This window comes from Hermetia illucens, chromosome 2, assembly GCF_905115235.1.
Source record: "Hermetia illucens chromosome 2, iHerIll2.2.curated.20191125, whole genome shotgun sequence".
In the NCBI taxonomy this organism is placed as follows: Eukaryota; Metazoa; Arthropoda; class Insecta; order Diptera; family Stratiomyidae; genus Hermetia; species Hermetia illucens.
In genome coordinates this window covers 92,966,842-92,984,346 of record NC_051850.1, presented here as the reverse complement: position 1 = coordinate 92,984,346, position 17,505 = coordinate 92,966,842, and the positions used below count along the sequence as shown (strand labels likewise).

At 41.0% G+C, this 17,505-nt stretch overlaps 1 protein-coding gene across 8 annotated transcripts in view; it reads left to right on the top strand.

Annotated features, from left to right (window-relative positions):
• LOC119648927 (adenylyl cyclase 78C) overlaps nt 1-17,505 on the top strand; it is a 386,778-nt gene that overhangs the window by 313,817 nt on the left and 55,456 nt on the right. For all 8 annotated transcript variants that reach the window (XM_038050837.1, XM_038050834.1, XM_038050836.1 and 5 more), the window contains 5 exons: nt 8,901-9,028; nt 9,101-9,190; nt 9,390-9,551; nt 9,622-9,758; nt 9,823-9,963. In XM_038050837.1, coding sequence (XP_037906765.1) covers nt 8,901-9,028; nt 9,101-9,190; nt 9,390-9,551; nt 9,622-9,758; nt 9,823-9,963 — 658 coding nt within the window. The remainder of the gene's footprint in view (nt 1-8,900; nt 9,029-9,100; nt 9,191-9,389; nt 9,552-9,621; nt 9,759-9,822; nt 9,964-17,505) is intronic.

Below are 17,505 nucleotides of genomic sequence, written 5' to 3'. Positions count from 1 at the left end.
GCAGTTATGTGAGACTTCTACTCACTAAAACCACCTCCTTCTCATTCCACTCTCCCCACGGAACTCCTATCAAGTATTGCATCGCGGGGCTGGATCAGCTTTTAACTGCGGCTCATTATGGTTCTCTCCCTTCCTTGTTTTCGTCGTAGTTCTTCCTGCCTAAGCTGTTGGTGAATAGCTTGCAGTTCCCTTACAACCTGGTTCCAGGCATCCGTTGACTCCAGCATAAACTCCACAATGTTTTCGGGTGTTAAACGCCTGTCTGCGACCGCTTCCATTCTTGCTCGGTGCGCGGTGAACCTGGGGCAATCAAATATGACATGCTCCGCATTCTCAGCATCTTGGGCAGCATGGTGATTCGTCGTGACCAAATCGATGTAAATAGGCACGATAACCTCCATGTCCACTCAAGAATTGTGTTAACTCGTGGCTTAATTCCCCATGGTTTCGTTCAAACCATCTCCGAATATCCGGAATGATGCGGTATGTCCAACGACCAGTTTGGGACTCGTCCCATCGCTGTTGCCACCGTTCGATAGATTCCCACCGTGCCAGCTGCCGTCGAAATGCGCTAGACTCTCCAGCTGCATACGTTTTGTCGTAGAGTCGCCGGCTTTCCTTCGCCAAGATGTCTATGGGGAGCATCCCTGCTAGTACATATGCCGCTTCTCCTGATGTTGTCCGATATGCACTGCATACCCGGAGTGCACTTAATCGATATGCCATTCCCAATTTTCGGCAGTTCGCTTTGTTATTCAGAGCAGTTGCCCAAACTGGAGCTGCGTAGAGTAGCACGGAGCTGACTACCCTGGAGAGCAGAAGACGTCGATTTTGTCTTGGCCCACCAATGTTCGGTAGTATCCTCGAGATCGTTGTAGCGATGGAAGACGCTTTAGTTGCGGCGTACTCAATGTGTCTTTTGAAGTTGAGTCTTCTGTCAATAATTACTCCCAAGTATTTGAGCGATGGTTGAGAGTAAATTGTTTTTCCGCCAACTTTGATTTTCACAGTTGTGTTCTTTCTTCTCTTGCTAATGAGAACTACTTCTGTTTTATGCTCGGCAAGTGAAAGGCCAGAATTTCTCAACCAGGAATTGATCTCCCATATCGCTTCATTTGCATAGATCTCGATCTCGTCTTGGTGCTTTGCGACCACCGTTATTCCGATATCATCGGCGAAGCCAATAGTTGTCACGTTGTCCGGTAGGCGTAGCGTCAACACTCCATCGTACATAACTAGCCACAGCAAGGGACCCAGGACAGAACCCTGTGGCACTCCGCAAGTTGTCGGGAATATTTTTAGCCCATCGTCCGAGTCGCAGTAAAGTCTTCTCCCAAGGAGAAACTCGACCACAATGCGTACAATGTACTTCGGGGCTTGTATCTTTTCGAGTGCCTCGATGATTTTATTCCATTTTGCACTATTGAACGCATTTTTTACGTCGAGGGTTATTGCTGCACAGCATTTTCCTTCTTCTATTGCAGCCTGAGCCAAGCCAGTCAGCATGCTGATTGCGTCGACAGTTGATTTTGCCTTACGAAATCCGAGTTGTTTGTCGGAAAAGCCTCCTTCCTTTTCCGCAACAGCGAGCAGCCTGTTGTATAATACTCGTTCAAATAGTTTACCAATGGTATTGACCAAACATATCGGTCGATATGAGGAGGGGTCTCCCAATGGTTTACCTGGCTTCGGAATAAGTATCAACTTTTGCAGCTTCCATTGCTCGGGGAATTCTCCTTCTCTGAGGCATGGCGTAAAAACTTTAGCAAACATACCTGGTGCTGACCTGGCTGCCACTTTCAGGGCGATATTCGGGATTCCATCTGGCCCTGGGGTCTTATTTTCAGCCAATTTACTTGCTGCATCAAAAATTTCCTCTTCTACCACTTCAGGGATTTCGTCGGGGTTTACATGCACTTTAGGCAGATTTGTGTAGTTCACATCCTCTGGGAAGAGAGTGTCCACTATGTTTTGTAGTAATTTTGGACAGGTAATCGGTGGGGAGCGCTTGCCTTTCAGTGATGACATTACAGACCTGTAGGCGCCACCCCATGGATCAGAATCAGCTTCGGTACACATCCGCTTGAAATGTTCGGATTTGCTCTTCGTGATAGCTACTTGCAATTTTTTCCTCGCGTTCTTGTATTGCATGTGCAGCTCAACGAATTCAGGTTGATTTCTTCTGCGCTGGGAGCATCTCCTAGCTCTGAGGCAGTTTTTCCGACATTCCTCAATTTCTAAATTCCACCAGAAATTGGGATTTCGTCTTCGGAAAGCGCTACGCCGTGGCATAGAGGCATCGCATGCTCGCTGCAATTTTTCCGCGGCCTGTAAAGCTTTTTCTTGTGCGCTTCCCGATACTAATGTGTCATCTAGAAGTACCTCCTTGAACATTTCTTCATCGAATTTGTTAGTTACCCAGCTCATCGTTATTCTTTTTTGTGGCTTCATGTAATTCCTACGCGAGGTTTGGAAGACAATAGCCTGATGATCGCTGTGTGTGTACTCTTCGCTAACATGCCACTGCAAGTCTTTGATAAGGGTGTCACTGACGAAAGTGAGGTCTACTACCGATTGTAATTCTCCCCTCCGGTATGTGTTGGCTCCCCCAGAGTTTGCAAGTACGACATTTAGACGCGAGAATGCCTCTAGCAGTATTTGCCCCCTTGCATTTGTTTTTCTGCTTCCCCATTCTTCTGCCCATGAGTTGAAATCACCGGCAATTATTTTGGGATTATAGCGCCTGGCATCAAAAGATAGTTTCTCAAGCAACAAAGTGAATTCCTCCAGCGTAAGGCTCGGGGCTGCGTAACAACTATAGATGTATATACCTCCTATTTTGGCACGTGTAAATCCGTTCTCTGGATGTTTTTTTACATCTTCTATAGCACGACTTCCGCAGCTCCATATCGCGGCTTTGCTGTTTTTGTCAGCTACCCATACTCCGCTATGAAGATTTTCATATTGTTCGCATACAATAGCTACGTCGACATTATTTTCAAACACGCTCTGGGAGAGCAGGTCTTGGGCCGCTCGACAGTGGTTCAGATTTAGTTGCATAAACTTCATTTGTGCTTATTTATGAACGCCTTTCTGAATACTGGGCAATTACTGCTTCCTGCAGTGTGGGCGCTGTCGCTATTTTTCATTTCAACACAGAACACGCATTTGGGCTTTCCGCTGCAATCCTTCGCAAAATGGCCTTGCTCTCCGCACTTGCGACACAGACTAGATCTGTCTTGTGAGCTGGTACAGGCTTTCGCAATGTGGCCGAACTGCCAGCACTTAAAACATTTATGCACCTGACTTTGCTCTCGTATCCGGCAAACCACCCATCCAATACGAACTTTACCTGCTGCTATAGCCTTTTTTGCTGTCTGTCTGTCTGTCTGTATGTCTGTCTGTCTGTCCGTCACACGCATTTTTCTCGGAGACGGTTGTAGCGATTGACACCAAATTTGGTAAAAAGGTGGGAACTGTGAACGCTCACGCATATAGTGAGTTACATCCTCTTACGACGAATTGAAGGGGGGTCCCCATACATGCAAAATGGGGGTGTAAATTCTTTTTTCATCAAATATAGTCATGTGGGATATCAAATTAAAGGTCTCGGTTAGTACTTTTCGAAGCCGGTCTTAGTTTTGACATTTGTTAGAAAGACGGGGAGGAGTGAAAAGTGATGATTTATTTAACGGACCCATTTTCAGAAACTAATAAACCGAACACATCGATTTCTGCTCAAATTGAGTTGATAATAGTAGTATACTACCATATTTTTGGGGAAAATAATTAAACCCCCGCCCCTTAAGTTTATCCTAGAGTTACAAAAGTTTGTAGTAATATAGAATACCATATGAAGCATGTTATCCCCAAGTTTGATCAAAATCATACTATTATTAACAAAGTTACGGTAGCTCTAAGTTGACTTTACCGTGTAAATTTACTGCAGCTAAATATCAATATCACACTAAAGTGAATAGTCGGATATGCTAAATGCATATACATAACGGGCTACGTACAAATGGGATAGTTCTACACTCAAATATACTCATAAAAGAAGCAAAGAAAACCTTTCATACCTGAAGCGCCGAGCTTCCGGTTTCCCGACTTGTTTGGTTTTCTTGTTATATTTTTGTCTCCTTAGGTTGTATTGCTTAAGTTTATCAAAAATTTGTTTGTCAAGTTTTTTAGTTAAATATCAACTTTATCTAAAATAGTTTTCAATATTTGGTTGCTATCGTCATTGTTTTTGCTTAGTGCAACTTTGTTTTACCACCTGTGAGCATTCTATTCTAGGGTGAACTTAAGGGGGGTTTCCCTGTCAATTACTAAAGATTATAGTAATGTATGGCATCGGTATGGAGGGTATTTCGGAGCCTAGGCACCATACAGTGGCAGCCCCCTGATTTTTTTCAGATTTTTCGGTTAAGTAGGTTCTGAGAATGGGTTCGTTAAAAAAATGATCACTTTCAACCCCCCGCACTCCCCACCTTTTCAACAAATGTCAAAACTAAGTTCTGCTTACAGCATGTACTGAGACCGGCAAGTTCTAACTGATCGCCATATTGCACACAACAAGCCCAACGTGTTCTTAGTTGACAAAACGGGTCACTCCACGTATATTGTTAATGTTGCTATCCCCCATAATTGAACGGAAATACATGGAGAAGAAATTTGGCGTCTCGAGCAGGTGGTTGTAGTTCCAATAATATTGTCAGCTTCAAGTATTGCACCTAAATCCCTCACCGTTTCCCTTGATGTCCTGGGACTCTCACACAGTCTAGTTCAAACCATGCAAACGGTGCTCAATGTTGCGGGGAGTTCTCGACGGATTCTCCGATTGACGTACCACCGGCCATCACCGCCAGCGCACCTTTATAATTTAAGTGGGTAGGATCGTCCGAGCCTATATGCTTGGCACTTAGTGCTAGTATTAGGTAAAATCCGGCATTTGCCGAGATTGTGACAACTCGGAAATAATAATAATAATCGTTAGCGCAACAATCCAATTGAATCAGGAACTTGAAGTGTGTTAGAGCACTTCTTTCAGAATCGTAATGGTACACTAGTGGATTACAGTAACCTATAGGAGGCAATGTGGTCAGCATTGCACTCACCCGAGATTATTATCCTGATTTGACTCAGGTACTCATTCACAGCTGAGTCAACTGGTATCCGATACGAATTCTACTGCCACCAGTGTGATTTGAACAGGAACCTTCCGTACGACAGCCTTGCGCTCCAATTAACGAGTGTGCGTCATCATTAACGAGAATAATTGACATTCGGGTGAAATACTAAAGCCCCATATATAAAGAAAATACTTCTTCTTAGCACTTTCACCGTTTACTGTTATTAGGTGAACCATTTTTAAAGTTTTGTTTGCAAAACAAAACCTTATTAAAATTTGTTCAATGTTGTCTGTCTCTTTGTCTGAAATGGCTGTGCCGACATGAGATTTGGTCAGAAGGTGGGAGCTATGAACGCCCAGACATGCAGTGAGTTACATCTTTCTACATTGAGATTAAGAGAGGGAGTCGTCATACATGCAAAAGTGGGGTGTTCGGTTTTTTTTTTTCACCGAATATATTTATATTAGATATCAAATGAAAGGTCTTGATTAGTACTTTCCAGTGGGGAGTGCGGAAATGATGATTTCTTTAATGGAGCCATTTCAAACCTTGTCAAGCAGAAAATCTAAAAAAAAATCATGAAGCTGCCTCCATATCTGCTCAAAGTAAGTTAATTATCTTATATTACTAACTTTATGGGGAAATTGAGTAGAAATTATCCCATTATCCTAGAGTTATAAACATTTCCAGTAATATAGATTATAGTATGAGTCATATCATCCCCAGTAATAGTTTATAGTGGTCTTTACCTTGTAAATTTACTGAAACCCAAAAGTAATAAATATCAAAATCAACACTTAAGGGAGTAATCTGACATGTTAAATGCATATACATTGCGGGTACATACAAGTGGGGTAGTTTTGCACTCAAATATACTCACAGAAGAAACAAATAAAACCTTTCATATCTGGAGCGCTGAGCTTCCGGTTTCCCAACCTTTTTTAACTTTAGGTCATGTTTTTGATGGTCCGGATGTTGTAACCCCTCAACTTCTACTAAAAAGGTCGAGCAAATACAATAAAAAGCTCTCCTCAGCCGTGAGGCATATTAGGCATAGTTTTGTTCCATTTCATATGGATAAATTTGACCTTTATACCAGGTTCAACGATCTCTGCATTAGAATGTACAACCAGGATCGTATGCAGTATTTCTGGCACAAGAAGTTTAGGAGTACACATGGTCGATTGGACATAGTATCAGGTCGGCTGGAAGAATGTCTATCCTTCTTAGCTGCACTAAAATGGACAAGGGATTGGACTGGTTACTTACCTACCAAAGCTCTACAAGTTCATAGCGTCCATTATTATTAGGAGGGTCGCATCTCTCTAGTTGCTATATCGATTGCGCCAAGGCTTTTGACAGCGCCCCACACATCTGACTCATTAATATCCTGCGTGTGTCAATGAACCGTGGCATACTACCCTGTTAATGCGTTCACCTGAGGATACGAGCACCTCAGAGCTCAACTGCGTCCAGGTGAGAATTTATTTTAGGCAAGTGTCGAATTCAAACCTTCCTGACAGGCTATCACGCGCAGCATGTCAAACATAGCATTTATATTCAAGCTAGACCGAGACAGACTTCTACAAGTACCTTGGAATTCGGCAAAGAAGCCTTGCTTGAGCTGGTGATTTAAAAAATGCTCTGCTGTCTAAATTTCTGTGACGAGTGAAATCTTTATTTCAGTAAAGTGTTCACACCCATTGCGTACGTTTTCTATTTTTTCACTGACATATATATTCGGAAGGAAAATAAGCCGAGAGGAAAGTGAACTATGATCCACTGGATCGGAAAATTAATCAGTAACTCAAAATTTGACATCTTGAGAGACTGCATGTAGTGCCCACAGTATCCTCTACTGCAGGTGTTGTGCCTAAATCCTCCACAGCTTCCCTGCATGTCCTGGGAATCTAGCACAGTCTAGTTCAAACCATTTTGCAAAAACGCTCCACGTTACGAGGTGTACCCGGTTGATCTTCTAAATAACTTACCACTGGTAACCACCATGAAAGCTCCTCTCCCAGCCTAACCGCTTGGCAATTAATGTTAGTGTTAGGTAGATCGGGAACTTGGAAATAAATAAAATCTAAATAAATCTATTCATATATCCCTTGATCAACGGCTTCACCATCTTTTTAGAATAGTTTTCTAATACTTTGTAGAAGCTTTTTACCGAAAGAACAATTAAAGAAATTGCGTAGGAAAATGGAACATAAATTTTTCTGTTGAGGTCAGAGGTCACTATCTTTCAAAACAAAAGCTGTGTGGGTCTTAATTGAAACCAGCCAAGGCCGCAAATGTGACGACCTCGATGAAATGTCCTTTCCGGGTTTTGAATTTATTATACTGCACCTGCAAAGTTAACAAATGTTGCCTCATTCTGTTAGTTTTCAATTGACATGTAAAAATAATTGACTTAATTGTGAAATTTTTACGAATATTACGCAATAAATAAGAGAATCGTGATCTTGATGTGCAAACAAGATCCGCACCATGCGGCTCCACAAGGCAGTGTCTAATAAGATCGCCTTTACTCTGCGATTGAAACCGTCAGCCAAAAACATTTCTGCGTCTTTTTTGTTTGGAATATGAGGGATCCTAAGTCCATCTACTTGATGTTGGACCGGACCAGATGGGTCCACCGGCACCTCGTTTTGGTCATAGGACGAAACCGTTAGCCAATCTTTCTATTTCTAGTCGTTTAAAAAAATTAAAATTCATTTATCCAGTTGTTGAATGTTGAATGATAATGGGTAGTTCATCGTGATCCTTCCATACATTATGAGTTTCATTTAATGTCGATTTTTGGTAAGTTTTGATAGACTACCACGTAATATACAAGGTTATACAAAAACGCTAAGGGAATCCGTTTTTAAGGTTTTGTTTTACAATCGAAAATCGTCTGTCCCTTTGTCTACCTATCACACGCACTTTTCTTAGTGACGGCTATACTGATTGACACGAAAGTTATTGAGAAGATGGAAAATATGAACCCCCACACATGCAGTAAGTTACACCTTTCTATGTTGAGTATAAGGAGATGTCCTCATATATGCAACTGAAAAGCAGCGCAGCGATGTTGCACGGAACAACGGAATGAAATTGACGTAGAAAGGCATTTAATTTCATTTTAAAAATAAAACTTCTGTATTATGGGGGGGGGGGGCTAATAACAAACTCCATCTTTGGAACATGGAGCATGTCTGTTTAATGCAAATAATCTGCAGGATTACTATGTGCGGCGTGAACATATCACGATATGCCGATAGGAAGATTATCCATATTGCACGTTTTCTAAATTCGAAATGGCAACTTTTCACCTACAGTAGTTTATACCTACCTCTCCTCGCATAATTGCTTCATTCATTTTCAACCAAGTTGCTGAACAGTTGTTGGCAAACAGTCCACCTGAGAAAGAACACCTCACGTTTGTTTGAATCCACAATGTGAATGGCTTATACTAGTCCTGACGTAAACACACCCCCAGGGATCGTAATTGGATGAGCGTAATTTCCACAAGATTAATTTTAAGTATGCGTTAGAATGCTGTGTACAAATATTAAATTACTTGTTTGCATAGCACATTCGACGACCTTCGAAGTTTTTTCCAGATTATTGAGGTGTAACATTGAACTTGGTGTCTTGAAATTGTTGTAAATTGTAATGGACACGTCACCGCTTGACTTTCTGTAGAACTTCCAAACTCAAATTTCGCAATAAAACAACTCAGCCCAAAGCGCCCGAAAGTAATAAATTTATTTTATTTAGTTCTTCCGTTAGCTGTGAATAACGAAATTCGAAAGGAAATGTACAAAACCGATCCAGGCGATAGTCAATTCAACAAATTGTACGTGTACAACATGAACAACGTCAGTATCCTTTTTGCCGACATCAAGGTAATTGCTTTTATAAACAAAGAATTCAGCATGTAATACCAGAAATTAATTTGTAATTATTCCACGCAACAGGGTTTTACGGAGTTGGCGAGCAAAACATCAGCCCAGCAATTAGTGAAAATACTTAATGACCTCTTCGCTAGGTTTGACCGCATCGCTGAGGTAAGGTCGGGCTTGGGTGGAGCCCAGTGTTCCCCGCTAAATTAGAATATTTGAACTTTGAACCGAGCTGCACATGATAAAAAGTTGCGAAATACAATCCAACGAAATTATATTCCGCAACGGTCTGTTACGCAAGAAATTTATGTCATCCCCTTCAACTGGGCAGCTTCTAACGAAATTATTATAATTCAACTTACAGGATAATCACTGTCTTCGGATAAAACTGCTTGGTGATTGCTACTATTGCGTGTCCATGTTCGAGAGCCACAACTGGAAAACTCGCCCCGACCATGCCGTGTGCAGCGTGGAAACAGGACTACATATGATTAAGGCCATCAAAGATGTCCGTCATAACACACACGTAAATCACAGCCGACCGTAAGTATGGTCTGCATCCGTTACTAATAAGATGGTTCTATGACGACTCGTAGGTGGATTTGAACATGAGAATTGGGATTCACAGTGGATCAGTGATGTGTGGCGTGCTGGGGAACAAGAAGTGGCATTTTGATGTATGGTCCAACGATGTTATTATCGCCAATCATATGGAATCCGGTGGAGTGCCTGGGTAAGTAAGTAATGCCATTCTCAACACTCAAGTCTGCATTAAACATTTGTCTTTCCTTCAAAAGACGAGTTCACATATCAGAGGCGACCTTGAAGTGTTTGAACGACGCATACGAAGTTGAGCCTGGCGACGGCGGGAGTCGGGATAATCATTTGAAAATGCTCAACATAAAGACGTATCTCATAAAAAGAACCGAACCCCTAAGGTATTAAAGAAAGGGAGCCTTGGATTCGCCATTTTTTGTTCTAAATTGTTTCTATTAAAGTATTGTGTTGTTCGAATAGTAACGAAGAGAATCGCCAAAGAGGTTGGAATTAAGTTTCTTTGCACTTAATGAACCCATCCTGAATCAACCTCCACATTCATTCAGGATAGATTCCGAAAAGTTTTATTTTCTATGCCAATCGTTTCGAGGACTCTTCCACTCTAATCTCTTGTCATAAATATGTTTTTCCCAGAAGTTCATAATTATTTACGATTTAGTGTCACAATTTTATTGGATCGCCAACGCCTGTTGTCATGAGCCTGTGGAAATATGTATTCCATTTTGTATTGCAGTAGTGATGAAAAGATGGCCATTATTGGCCTACATTTATGCGCAACAATTTTGTATTAGGAATTTCTCCCTTTACTGCATTCCAGATTATCCTCATTTTTCTTCACCTCGGAATCGACTTCTCACTCCTTGGAATCCAGAATTCAATTATCTTTTCCAGTGAAATCTCCGTTGCACATATTTTACACATGCCACCAACTGTTGGTTACTGGATGATATAAATAACTTTTATTCGTTTAACAAGCACTTCAACCATAGATTATGGTATCTTTCCCTCCTTATTTTGTTTATTTACTTATTTTATTTTTTGCAAAGAACATTTTCTCGACTCAACTAAGCATCGCTTTTGTGTTTTTGTCTGTTCTAAAGATAATCTAATTTTAAAGTATGATATTTGCATTATATTTAACCTGCTTTTGTTGTCGGAGGTGGAAATTTGGCAAGGCCATTAGTACGTTCCAGCGTGTGGGATTTTTACTCACTAAAAGCATCCTCTTCCCCGCGGAACCACTGCAGAGTATCAGTGGCAAGGTGAACATGACTCTTCCTGTGCTCATCGATTGCATTCGAACCCGCGCGTTTCTCGCCTCCTCTACTTCTTTCAACCTGCCCTGAATCCGCCACACCATGTGATCAACCGCATTCCAGTTCTCCGGCACTCGAACACTTTCCGAATTAAAGTTTCCAATGTTACTATCTTTCCCAATGCCTCCTTTCTACTTTTCCTTTCCACTGCGAATCTAGGACAATGGTAGAAGACTTATTGCGGGTCCTCCGAAACACAGTGGAAGCTGGGACTGTTAGGTAAGCTGTCCAGTTTAAACCTATAGAGGTATTTACGGTATCCGCTATATCCCATGAGAAACTCTGTGAGATCATAGTTTATCTCTGCGTCCACACCTTGATGCAGAGGATAAATTGACCCTTTTTCGCCCGTTCCCAAAGTTTATTGCCACCTGCTTAACTATTTCACCCTTTCGGCGTTTTTCACGTGCCGATCAGAGGAAAAACGGAATTCATGATAGATGCACGTCATCTCGTTGACCAAAATGTCGCCTTGGATGTCTGAGATAGATCTAAAAACACAGGACCCACTTAAGGCGGCCTTTCATAAACTGCGCTCATCTTTCGAGCATTGCATGTGGTATGCAGTGCGGTTGCTCAAACTGGCGTTGCGTAAAGAAGTGTAGAGCTCACCATTCTAGCTATAAGTAGCCCACGGTTACATAGCAGGCAACAACATTTGGAATCGTTTTTACCAGAGCCATGCTAAAATTGGACGCCTTAGTGCTGATATGTTGTAAATGCTGCTTGAAATTCAGCTTCGTGTCTATCATCACTCCAAGGTATTTGATTGCTGGTTTTGAAATGATGATAAGCTTCAGCAGCGAGATGCTTTGCAATAACATTCACCCCTATATCACGGAGGTAACCTACAATTGTGGCCCCGCTAGCAACCGTGATGTTAAGGACATCATCATTCATAATGCTCTACAGTAGTGGTTCCAGCACAGAGCTCTGTGAAACACTCGTGGAGACAATATAATCTCTGGGTCCATTGCCTTTGTCGTACCTGTCAACAAGCGTAGTTAAGTAACTGGGCACACTAATCGCCGTCGAAGATATCTTTATAAGGTTCCAACTAAACAAGTTGAATGCATTTTACATGTTAAGATTAATCACTAAGCAATGATTACTAGTGCCACCTATTCCGTGGATCGCACTTTCAGCTAAACCAGTGATAAGCCTCTCAGACCTTCTACTGTCGAACGAACGATTTTAAGTAGCAGGGGGGACATGTAATTTGTGGAGCTTCCTGAACTTTGAATCTCCCCATCACTACCCTGTAAGGCATACTCAATGGACTTATAACCGTCTCTGTGCAAAGTTTTCTGAAGCAGTTCCGCTTGCTTCGCTGTGTAGTTAGCTTCAGGTTTCTTCAAGCTTCCTCGTAGACACGCTCTTTATATCCTAGTCAATCTTACTCATTGCTTTCTGGTCGATCGTCTGGCCCGATAACCTGTCGACCGAAGCTCAGACAGTTCACTATTCTATCAGCAGTTGGGCCTTCTACTGCCGAAAATATAACTCTCGGCAACGGAGAGTCGCATGACGTCGCGATGGACTGTATAATACGGAGGACTCTTTCCAAGGGTGTAAATGGTATAGTGTCCTAGTCCAACCATATATCTATGAATGTTTGCTCGGCAATTGCTTTCGGATACCAACCTGACCATATCCTCATTCTTGAACAAACAGGTCTCCAACCGTTTGATTTGTTCTTCAGGTCAAAGACGATTGTCTGGTGTAGTACATATTGCGAGCTAGTGAAGCACTAAAAAAAGTCAGATCCACAACTGAATCGGACCTCCCTTCCGGTTAGTATTAACCATCGTTAGTCAATATAATGGCTAATTGCGCAAAAACTTCCATGAACTTCTCAATTCTGTGACCTATGCATTAAAGTCACCTGCGATAACTTTTGGTCTGTCCAACATATCCTTAAATTCAGCCAACGTCAGGCTTTGAGGAGCATAGCGACTATAGACGTATTTGCCTTCTATTTTTGCCCATTCGAACCCGTTTGTGGGTTGCATGATACAATCGTATATGGCTTGGTCCGGCATACATACATACTAGACCAACAATTTCTGTTGAAGTCGCATTTTGGAAACACTTGTCGAAAAGCTACGAGGACTTGCAGGTCCAAAGCAGGGAAAAATAGGGTTACACCCCTTCAAGGGTTAACTACTCTCCATCTGCACATGCGGATGCAGTCAAGGAGGGCAGTCTTCAAAATGGTCGGGATTATCAATGAGGCAGGAAGCTGCCTAAATTGAAGGAAAAGTGATATTCTTTCTAGGCGGTACCACAAGTTATTGAAACCAAAGAATAGCATGATAACGACGTTTCATTTCGATAAGGACTTTGAAACACGTTAGAGTAATAGGGAAAATTGGGTGAGCGTTATGAGAAAGCTACGGCTTAGACCACCAGCTGATTACCTGGTAGAGGGATCGGTCACCGGGGTCAATGGACGAATTGGGCAGAAAGGGAGCAGGGACTTTTCTACATGGACCAGAACACTTCTGCGGAGCTGGAAACGGGTACAAGCCCTCAGAGACTGTCTAAACCTCACCAAGAAGAACCTCCCGATCGTTGTAAGAATACTCCCTGGTCACTGCCGACTAAACTACCATCTGGGGAAGCTAGGCGCAACTAAAGACACTGCCTGTACGACGTGTGACATATATATTCCGTACAAAGAAGGTCGAAGCAAGTAGAAGAATACTTAATACAAGATGACAAGTTAGAATACATGGAAGTGGGAAATATATTAAAATTCGTGCCGCTTATAGACTTCCTTGACATACTATAGATAATAAGTAAACTATAACTAGTAAAAAGGCAACAATATTTCTTTTAGGGCACAGTGCAACTTCCCTTAACACTATAATAATAGGGTTGTATGCAGCCGCTGCTACAAGTGGGTGGTCTGCGAGGGCAAGTGTTGATGTTAATTTAGATCAATCTAATTTGCCCACTGCATTTAGCGCCTTTTTCAACTTAGGACACTTGCTGCTTCCACTTCATCGCACAGCATGCATATAGGATCCTTATTTCATTCCCAGGCAATGTGATTCACATCGTCTGCATCGGTGACACTGATCAACCACACTTATGCATATCCTCGCCAGATGTCCGTACAAAAGACGCAGGAAGCATATCTGCAAAGCTGGTAGCCAGATGGTCGCCGTCTGTGTAACTCCACCTTTCTAAAAGTTACAGTGGATGCCTCGTACAAATCGTGTAGTTTGAACTGCAGATTTCTCCCGCCTACGGAAGTTTTAGGCCACTTTCTTATAGTGGGGCATACCCCTTTTTGTTTTTTGGGAATCTGCTTGTTTCCGGGATGTTATTCTTCTTTTTCCTGACCCTATTTTTCTCTGCCCATCCACGAGTATACGATTGGATATCACCTGCGTGACTGCATTACCGTTTAAGGAGTAATTTTAGCTTTACGCTTTGATTCTTTCGCATCTTCCCGTGGTTTATTGTATAAAATAGCTTTCACCATATGCTTGATTGCTTGGTAGTCGCTATGTCTGTCTTTGGATATTGGAGGACAACTCATAACAGGTTCCGGTTTCATGCTGAGAAACCTCCCTTAAATCCTTGCGCTCTGATGCGGTTGGTATATCTACGGCCTTCCCTCTCTTTTCCTTTGCAGCAAATGTTGGAATTACTTCAAAAAGTACTAATCGAGATCTTTGATGTGATACCCCACATGGCTATATTGGGTGAAATAAATTTTGCAAATTTTAGGTTTACTGGGATCCTCCCTTAAGTTCAAAATCAGCAATACAATTCACCGGATACGTGGGTCCCAACCTTTCTATCGAATTTGGTGTTAGCAGGTAAAGTAGGTTTTCAACAAAACCTTAAAGAGTAACGACTGGTTAATGGTTCAGTCTTAGTTATTCCCAAATAGGGTATTAGCGGGACAAAGAAGAAGAACAAGAAAGAAGATTAGCGGAATTATTAAGAGAAACTACGTTAATGACGTTTTTAAGGTAGCACTTATTTTTGCCGTAAGAGAATCGTAGAAGATTCTAAATTAAAGTTTCTTCAGGCCATTTTTTTATAATTTTCAATTCCTTGACAGTCAACTGCTTTGCTCTACACATTCTCATGAATTCACTACACAAAACCTTCAAATATCGAAAATACTTGTGTAAATACTTCCATTTACACCGCAATAAATAGAGAATTTTTTTTTTGCTGTCCTAATCTATCTAAAATTTAAGTTTCTTTAATTCTTGATGTGTTCGCCGGAAAACCTCCTTTACTTATTCAAGCGAATGTAATATGGTGCGATCGTCTCAGATGCGTGCACAACTTGTGCGAATCGTTTTATTGTTTTAAGATTTCCTGATTTTCGGGGGTGTCTATAATTTTTTCCGGCACTGTGCTCTACACCCAATGGAATGTTGATTCAAGGAATCCCAATTTAAACTACAATAATCTTTAAAAGCGGTTGGATTTTCGTAACATTGAACATTTCATTTGGTGCCATTTTTATGTGATTTTAGGTGATAGGATTTGATAAGAATTAAATTATGATGAAATTGTGTTTCTCATTATCGCAGATGAACAGTTTGTCGTTAACATCCTTAGTGGAATATTGGAGAACTTAGGGGCACCTACAAATTACCTTTTAATGTAACTTAAAAAACAAAATCAAGGTGACGGGGAATTATTTTATTACGTCGACCTAAGTAGTTAGTTCTTAGGGATAGTCCTGGAGGATGCATCAACGTTGAACTTTTTTAGTTTTCCCGCAAAGGTATTTTGAAAACGCTTGGAGAAAACTGCGGCCGATCCATGCAGTGGTTGATTTCCTTTAGGTTTTCGCTTCGACAATTGGAATATCTGGCAAGTGAGGAAATGAAAATGAAAAAGCTTTTCTTCACGTCGGTTGTGTGGTTCTTGAGTTCTTGAAATTGCGTTTCATTTATACAAAAGTTGAAATAATAATTATTATTTTACTATTGAAAAATAAATTAACTTGAAATTAAATTGACAATTAATTAGACAACAGAGAAAATGGTTGGAGGGGGGTTTCTATGCCCATAATAAATATTCCACAATATTTTACACGCTTTTGACATTAAAATTCAAATTGATGAGCTATTATAGAATATTGCTAAGATCTCAAGATTATAGAATTGTAAAGTACGTTGCAGAGTAAAATGAAATTTCGTGAAAATACGAGATCCTGCAGGATCCAGCCTTCATGAAATGAATAGAAACGAAGTTTCAAATCAAATTCTTCTTTAAAGAATACCCGCTAAGTATCTTCTTTTTAATTTTGAGAGCACTGATGAGATGTAAATGAAATGTAAGGCCGTTTTTAAGGTTTTATGTAAAACAAGACCTTATTAAAATCGGTTTCCTGACTGTATGTCACACGTATTTTTCTCGGAAACGGTTGTAGCGATTCATACGAAATTTGGTGGAAAGGTAGCAACTGTAAGTGCTCACGCATACAGTGAATTACATCATTCTAGGTCAAATTTAAGAGGGGGGAGGTCTCCATAATGCAAAAGGGGGTGCACATCTTTTTTCACCAAATATAGTATTTGTGAGGTATCAAATGAAAGGTCTCAAATAGTACTTTCCGATGCCGGTCTTAGCTCTGTTAGAAAGGTGAGGAGTGCGGGGGGCCGAAATTGATCATCTCTGTCACAGATCCATTCTTAGAAATTACCCAACCCAAAAATCTGAAAAAAATCAAGAGAACTATATGGTGCCTAGGCTCTGAAACACCCTCCATAGCAATATCTATTCAAATAAATTTGATTATAGTATATTAATATAATTTTTAGTAATTGGCCATCAAACCCTCATTAAGTTCATCCTAGCACCACGAAATTTCGTGTGTAGACTACACCATAGCGCATAGTCCTACCAGTTTGGTGGGAATCGCAGTACTACTAACATCGTTAGGTCAAATTTGTCGCTTCTTTGCAAATTCAAGACTTTGAAAATCAATATCACGCCAAAGTAAATATTCTCACATAATATATGCATATATTATGTGCTACGTATTAATGGGATAAATGCACGCCGAAATACACAAAACCATTCATACCAGAAGCGTCCAGCTAACCGAATTCGATTCTCTCATGGCGATAGTTTAAAAAATAGTGTTTCCTTAAAGTCTTTCCATATTCCCTACTCATGGGACAATAAGAATACCGCTTCACCCGTGAAGATTTTCGCCTCTATATAGGGGATCAAATAACCCGGCTGCGTAAATCTCTATAACTTCGCTATTCAGCACAGCTTTAAAACCGTTGATGACATAACGCCAAAAGACGATTCACGCCCCGCCATTGTAGAGAAACGGCTCAAGTGCCCTAGCAAAAAATAAAGGAACTGAAAATTAAATATTCGAAAATAAGACAAGTATCGTAAAGCTTGAAAATTACAGCTCGCGATGAGCTTTGGCTTCTGCAGCAATTGTTCTCCCTACCATATGGTCCTCTACTTTGTGTTTCCAGTTTTCAAACATGATTTTCCTTAAGTTGTCTGTGATTTTGGCTATCTAGTTTAACCTTGGTCTGCCTCCAGATATTGCTCTGTCCTTTGTATAAATCTTATATAGACTGGATAGTTTTGTGACTC